Source organism: Aythya fuligula, chromosome 5 (genome assembly GCF_009819795.1).
Source record: "Aythya fuligula isolate bAytFul2 chromosome 5, bAytFul2.pri, whole genome shotgun sequence".
NCBI classification, from domain to species: Eukaryota; Metazoa; Chordata; class Aves; order Anseriformes; family Anatidae; genus Aythya; species Aythya fuligula.
Genome location: NC_045563.1, coordinates 26,130,036 through 26,137,932, shown reverse-complemented (window position 1 = coordinate 26,137,932; position 7,897 = coordinate 26,130,036). Strand labels below are relative to the sequence as shown.

General features: G+C 41.2%; 1 protein-coding gene across 2 annotated transcripts in view; it reads right to left on the bottom strand.

Moving 5' to 3' along the window:
• Positions 1–357: 357 nt before the first annotated feature.
• Positions 358–7,897, bottom strand: part of TTLL5 (tubulin tyrosine ligase like 5) — a 124,735-nt gene continuing 117,195 nt past the window's right edge. For both annotated transcript variants that reach the window (XM_032188217.1, XM_032188218.1), the window contains one exon: positions 358–934. In XM_032188217.1, coding sequence (XP_032044108.1) covers positions 894–934 — 41 coding nt within the window. In that variant the 3' untranslated portion in view covers positions 358–893. The remainder of the gene's footprint in view (positions 935–7,897) is intronic.

Below are 7,897 nucleotides of genomic sequence, written 5' to 3'. Positions count from 1 at the left end.
GCTTCCTGTTCATTTTAAGGATGGGTGGATCTTCTCTCCAATACATTTTCCAGCTGCTGAAGTTGTTTGCTAACACAAGCAAATTAATTTTCATAACATTAAGCAAATTCTAACTGGAGTACTTCACTAAGCCACTATTGCAACTGATAAAAGCCACCTGGACCTTAGGGTTCAACCTTGGGTCTAAAAACATCAGCCAATTAAAAAAGTTTATATAGCCTAAACAAACAGAAATCAAAATACAAAAATAAGCCACACAGAACATAAGCACCCAACAGTGAAACATAAAGACAAATTTTAAATCCTGTCCAATATAGCAAAAGCAAATATTTTGAGGGTGTGAATTAATAACCGAAATTATAACCAAAACAAACAAATGAAATGACTTTATTCAAATTGAGCATTTCCATGGCTCTGTGCCAAAATTCAAGTCGGCGACTAACAAGGATGTCTCTGCTCATATGGTCTAATATTTTTCTCTGCTGTTGGTTGCCGTGTGATGACAGCAGAGAATATTGGCTGTTACTGGACTAGGACAGACTGAAATGGCTGAGCAAAGAAGTTTGAGACTTTATGTTCAAACTTGGACCTTGGGAAGAACGATACAGACAGTTGGAGGACCTCTGCCTTATAGAAAGATCTCACAGTTAGTGATCGGGAAGAGATTGGAGGAAAGACCCCAAGGCTCAGCACCAGAAGCTCTCACAGACAGTCATTCACCTCAGCCTACAGCTGTATCACCAGCTTCTGTAGATGTTCAGGTACTCTCCTCAGTGGGTTGTCCTCTCAGCAGGGACCTGTTCACCGTCCCCTGGGTGTTACGGGTGTGTGGTGGTCTGAAGTCACTGCTGCTTTTTCCTTTGCCCCATACTTGAAGCAACACCCTGGATTCCTCACCTGATGTTCAGTGTTAGTCCTTCTCTGCAAGCAGAGGCTGGAAAAAAACAAAACACAAAGCAAAGCTTTTGAGTAATCACAGGACTGTTTTATTTAAAATACTGCTGAACTGCTCTGCAAATCTCAGCCACCACCAGAAATCTGGATCTCCCTACCATATACCCTTGCTCTGCACTACAAGATGAGATCACAGTATGACAAACCTAACTTAATAAGCTACTGTCCGAAAAAGTGTTCTTGATATTCCTCTCAAAACTTCCCTAAAAAATCTGCACTTCCCTAATCCAGCTCATCTCTTCACATGCTCCTCCAGTAACTAACTCTAAACCCTCTCCCATATCAGCATGCTTTGCCTTTTTCTTTCTGCATCTTTTATTCATTTGCTTGCAGGGAAATCTACTCCCCCACTCCAAAAGATGCTGAGTGCCTTGGTGCAGAAGAGGTGGGGATGTGAAAAAGTTGATCTTTAAAAGAAACAAGATGGGGATAAGAAAGATTTTCTTTTCATTATTAGAGAGACATATTGCATATAGAGACATAAATAGAGACATACTGCAATATTTTCCTTCTTAGGAAAGTTATGGGAAAAAGTCAATGTCATTGTCACTTCTTTTATGTCAAAAACCTTAGATATTCCCTTAAGAGAAAAATTCAAAACACTTAGAAATGTAAAAAGTTTATTTTGGACAGTTTGCATTGTCCTGTGTATTTAGCCCATCAGCTTGCTCCTAAATACGACTGACACTTGTTGAGAGCTGAGTTTATTAAAAATATTGCTATATTTTTAAAAATACACTCTCCTTGAAATCCCAGCATAGAGACAAACACCACACAGTACAGAGGATCTGGAAAGATGTTTAGAAAGCAGTATTGCCAGCAATGGCCCTGCACAGAAAGTTTGGAACCTGAATTAGGCACCAAACTGTCAACTATGTGTATGAAGATAGGATACCAGAGCAGAACACTGTCCCTTGGCAATATGCTGATATGAAGAAAACAAAGGCACATGAAAGAAGCAGCCAACTTCAACCTCATCTTCCTGTTTTGAAGTGGTTTTTTGAGCCTTCCTTGTCTTATAGAAATGCACAATATAGTTTCTCTTTTCTCACAAACTGAATTAAAATCACCTAATATGAGTTCTTCCTGTGTGGCTACCTTCAGGACTCAGCACAGAGGGGCATTCCCATGTCTACAGGTAAATAGGTGCATTCTGACCATGAGTCCAACTCATGGCCATTGCTATGATTTAATTATTTCATAAATCTTAATGTAAATGACCCTATGAAGTTTTATCATTTCAGAGCTACTTGTGAGCACTCTACCTCCTTTTAAGTTCTGGTTGAGTAGGGGGAACAAAAACCTCAGATGATTACTGACAGCAGCCAACATGAAGTGTTGATTCCCTCTTGCGATGAGCGTCATTGCAGTGAATCACCACATAAAACAGAATGAATTTCCTTTATCCCTTGCCTGCCAGGAGGTGTTAAAACAAAGTATCTGCCTGTGTGTCTGTCCACATGTTTACATACTATTATGTCATCCATGACTACACCTCAAAAACATTAACACTTTGGTACTTTGAACAGTCACATGGGGGCAAAAAGTATTATCTCCACTTTCTGGATAAGACTGAGTCACAAGGAAATCACAGGAGTTGTTTAAATGTGATGATATGTGTATGCTACCATCCAATGCTATACAGACTTTCTCAGCACAGGTTTACAGAGTTCTGGTCAGATACCAGCACCTCATCTACTCTGCTTCCAACCTGCAGGAATGAGAGCAGAATACTGGGTTAGTCTGACAGCACTGGGTCAGGGACCTGCGGTAAGATTTCTTAGTGCTAGTTTGAGCTGTTCCATCATACCCATAGCAAGTCTATAGCAGAACTGTGAAGCATGTCCAAATCTCTTGAATCCAGCGTTGAAAACAGGAACTTCCTCTCTTCCTGAAAAGCTCTGATAATCCTAGAAACTCAGATCTTTTATCCCAGAGCAGAGGGAATTTCTAATCCCAGAGTGATGCCCAGCATTCTCTCGATAATATATAGTACAACTAAGAAAGGCAATAAATAGATGGGGTTTATTTATATCCTTGGGTGACTGACACTAGCAAGCCAGGACAGCTGACAACTGAAGACCAGCCTTCCCTCCCCCTTTTACTTATGGGCACAATTTCAAGTTGGCTTGCTGGACTGGGCAGACAAAGGAAAGCAGCAGTTCCCAGTCACAAAAAAATACTGGGGGGACACACACACAAACAGCACACACACAGCTGCATTCATTAGAGTGAAGTCTCTCTGCATTAAAAGAGCAGTGAGCAGCCTCGTTAACAAATGGACACATGGTGGGGGAAGCCAGCATGAGGCTCCCTCCTCCTTGTGTTACGGAGAAGAGGCTGGGCGGGCTCCTCACCCCGACTGCTAAGGGCCTTCTGCATTTGACAGGCCTCATTCTGCTTTCTCTTACTCAGTTTCCTACTCCCTGGTTTGCTGTGGCTCTCTGTTCTCTGGCTCTTCCACACATTTCATTTCATAACTTTAGACACTGCTTTTACTCTATTCACACAAAGTTTGGCTTCTATTTTTAGTCTCAATAAAGTAATGCCAGATTAAAACAAAATCCAATTTGGATGGGCAAAGTCATCCTCTCTATAGGTAGCTTAATGCCAAAGGGCCAGATGTGAGACAGGCGTAGCCAAGATATTATATAACCTCTCCCCAGCCTTTGCACACCTGATCTTGAATGACATTTCCAACCCAGCAAGGAAATACAGGCAGTTCGCCATCACCTCACTACTGAGAACAAGCAAAGCTCAGCCTCCAGTCAGGCAAAAATGCCAGCTGCCTGAAGTCATTACTTATCCTGCTTCAGAGTTTTCTCGGAGTCCGTCAGAAGCGAAAGCTCCTAAAATTCAAGCTGAGCTCTAGTTCTCAAAAAGGGAAGCCAATTTCTAGAGGCTCTCCTTTCCTTTTGCTCCTGCTTTCCCAGTGTTCCTGAAACTTGGAATGGCCTTTCCATGAGGCTGTGGCATGAGACCAGGAGCAACAGGAAAAAGACTTTCATAAAAGGCTTTCTTTCATAAAAGAACGGCAAAAGGTTGACTAAAGGTGTGAGAGGTGGGCTGTTGTCACAAGTTAAGCACTAAATGTAATTTCTGATCATCAGAAGTGAACACAGACCCTCGGCTCTAGCTGAGAGGCGATTGAGAGACAAGATCTTGTTAACATCTGAGAAGGGCTGAAAATGCTGCTTTCGGCAGGGCTTTATACTCTGCTGAGATTCAATGAGACTGCCACATTTTTCTGACATCAAACATAGTCAGGCCCTGTTTCAAATTTTAGGAGTACACCTTTATAGTGCATCTATTCTGCATGTACGTGTTAGACATACCAATATATGCTTATTGCAAGCCATAAGGGAATGGTTCCCTGCTTCTTCAAAGAATACCAAGAAATAGCTTAAGGAGAAGGTCTTTCTTCACCTCTCTCCTTTTGCTTTTGGTCCATCTGGTAAATACAGGCTTATCTGTCATTATCTGATATGGGATAATTACAACAACTATGCCAGGGAGAAAAATGATCTTTTCCCCCATTCCATCTTTTTATCCCATCTTCTTTTTTTTGTGTCTCCCTTTTGGGAGACAATAGGATTCACCTCATCTTTCTTTTCTCTTTTGCCCAAAGAAGCTGTGGATGCCCCATGCCTGGAGGTGTTCAAGACTGTGATTATGGGGCTTTAAGCAACCTGATCTAGTGGGAGATGTCCCTGCTCATAGCAGGGGCATTGGGATTAGATGGTCTTTAAGGTCTCTTCCAAACCATTCTATGATTCTATGGTATTTTACCTCAAGCTCCACTGCTTTTCAAAATGTGATACAACAAACTGATTATGTTTCTCAGTAAGCCTTTCTCTGAGTGGAGATGGGACTACAGAGAGGACAGAGAAAGGTGCTGACAGAATGTTATTGCTGCTGTTGCCAATGGCTGTATAAGGGGTGAAAAGCAGCACTGGACGTTCGATGCAAGGTGCTGGATATCAGACCAATGATCCCTTTCAGTAACCCACTGAGAGCTCCTCAGCCAGACAGGTGGTTCTGGAAGGATTTATGTGGAAAAGTTTGTTATTCTATTCCGGGATGAGGATAAGCAATGAGATGACAGCCATCAAAAGTTGCTCTTTTGTGTCACAAGATATTTCTTGCGTGAGTAGCCAAAGTAGTCTGAGGTAGAGGTTATTCGAGGTGCCCATTTGAAGGTCACCTTTCAAAGTCAAGACCACTTGTGCAGTCAGTCACAGCAACAAGAGAGAACCAGGAGAGTGGCAAACGAAGACTGGAATTAACAGGATTAGTGGGAGGGTGGAGGCGTACCAGCAATGCTCTGTGCAGAAACCTGAGTGACTTCTCCCAGCTGCTCCTGATGAAGGATTTGGACAGTGTGGTGAGACCAGCTGAAATCGTACCCAAGGTTCCTCTCGGGAATGTGGTATCAACATAAAAATAAATACATTGGTGCTCAACAATCTATTGCCTCCCCATACTACAGGGGAGCCTGGCAGAATCTGAGGAAGCCTGGACAAGACTGGGCAGCTGGGAATTCCACCCTACTGCAGCAAATGGCTGGGTGTCTGACACAGGCCATGCACAGTGGCAACAGTACACATCCCATTCCATCCCATCACCAGCCTTTGTACTACAGGAGAGTAGAGAGACAATGGCTGATAAATGCATCTTCAATTTCCAGGCATTTTCTTTGTGAAGATCTGGCAAATAATACAAAATGATTGTACACACCATGTTTAAGTGCCTGTTGTGTGTAGCTGACTTTTTTTTTCTGATGCAGAACAATTTTGAAGCTTGTACATTTACATGCCTGCTAAAATGATCTCCCTCCCCCAGCCTTATACAAAAGAGTCTGCATTTCAAGAATGATGTTAATTCAGGCAGCGGGTAGCCAACAGCCAGTTACAGCTGAGCATCTCCACCATCAACTCTAATTTCAGGTCTCTGATGACAAGATGTACGTGACCTTCTGATGAAGAACCATACAACATTCCTAGATATAAAAAAGTCTTTAGAAGTGTGCAGTCTACCTGTATATTTCCTGTAAAATGAAAAATTCTGGAGTTGTGGAAGATGCAAAGAAGAGCAAGTAAAAAAGTGCTCTTTCTTATCCTTGTGGCAAGCAGGTTCTATTCATTGCTCTACACCTGACCACACTGCTTGCACATTCATCTTACTTGGATAACATTCAGATACCTTAGCCTGAAGAAGGAAATCACTAGAAAACTAAGAACAGCAGCCTGCCTTCTATGTGGATGAAGTCCAAAACAACTTACCAATCCCCTTATTCTTCAACGTGTCTCTTGGCAGTGCAGGATCCAGCTCTAAATCCTTACAGATGATGATGATACATTATTTCAAAGAGTTGCATACCTTCAGTTGGCAACTGAAGTTGGCATTTATGCACATATGGGGACCAGGTGAATGTCCAAAGTAAACTGCCAATTGTACATCATCCTGCAGCTAAGCTCAGATACAGGCCTAGGAACCACAGTGAGCAAAATCAACTGCCTAACACAAGAAGTTTCCTTACTAGCTTCAGATGAAGTTCTGACATTCACCTTCTCTATGAAGTATTCTCAGAGAACTCAAATACACAGAAATCAGTTTGGGACTCATGCTTTAAGCCATGCTAGGTAGAGATCTGAGACTTTACATGAACTGGCAGTCTTCTCTACTGTCAAACATGGATAGCATATTATTAACTTTCTTATTATTAACTTTCTCCCCTAATCAGTAGCCCTAATACCCTTTTCTTCTCTCACCACACTCACTGTAAGAGCCATGAGGACACTAGTAATATAAACTAGCATAATAAAACTGCATCGCTGTTAATCAGCCTGAGAATAAAAAGGTGAAAGTACTGACAAGGGTGGAGCCAGGCATCAGTCTTGCCCAGTTTTAATCATGATTCATACTTGTTTGCAATTACATATGTAAGTTATTAGCATATTATTTATATTTTTGCCACAGCAAACCAGAACCCCATAAGCATTCTGTGTTCAGAAGCTTTTAAAATGCAAAGAAACAAATAAATAAAGATTTCATGAACACTCAAGAAGCTGGCAGGATAGGAAAGAGAGAAACATGATGACAGAAGAGAGATTTCACTCACAGTTGCTGTTACTGTTACAAATCAAATCAGTTGGGGTCAGTACCTTGTAGGTCCACACCCCAATTGCACTGAGGAGTTAACTATACTTTCAAATCACTTCTGTGTCCAGGCTCTCGCATACAGGAGTCCAACTTAGGTACAGAGAAACTGCCTGGAACTGTGCTGTTATGTTTTCAAAAAGTAAAACTTTACTTTTTCTTCTATTCTCCCTAAAACTTGTTTTGTGTTAGCATTTTCAAAAAGGATGAATAATAAATATATTAAGTATCTAACTACATGGTCTTTAAAGTTGCTACAGCACTTCCTGGATGTTTCTTGCCAGCTGTTGAAAAGCTAAATTCTAATTGAAAAAATACACCTTTTTATCTAGAATTCCACTTAAAAAAATCATGCAATATTCACCTAATGCCTCTACAGAGCAGTAGAAAGTAAAACAGCAAATCATCTCCATACAGCCTTGCATTGTTAACATACAGAATAAAAAATGACCAACCCATAGGTTCCTTCCTTCATCATCATATCAAATACATCCTCATAAAGACAGCCTGGAGCTGAACAACCCACTATACTACTTAGTTTAGCCTTCTGTTACTCAGCAAACTATAGTCTTGGAAGACTTGGAGAAGAGGAAGACTTGAAAAGAGAACTGATTTCTTCATTTAAAATCACCCTATTGCACTAATACTAATTGAACTGTAAAGTTTCATGAAGCAGAAAGCAATCAGCACAATGCTGAGAGACCCTCAAAGTAATGCAGGATGCAAACAAACAAACAACAATGATCATGGCTGTAGGTACAGCTTTGTTTTCAGAATGACTGAC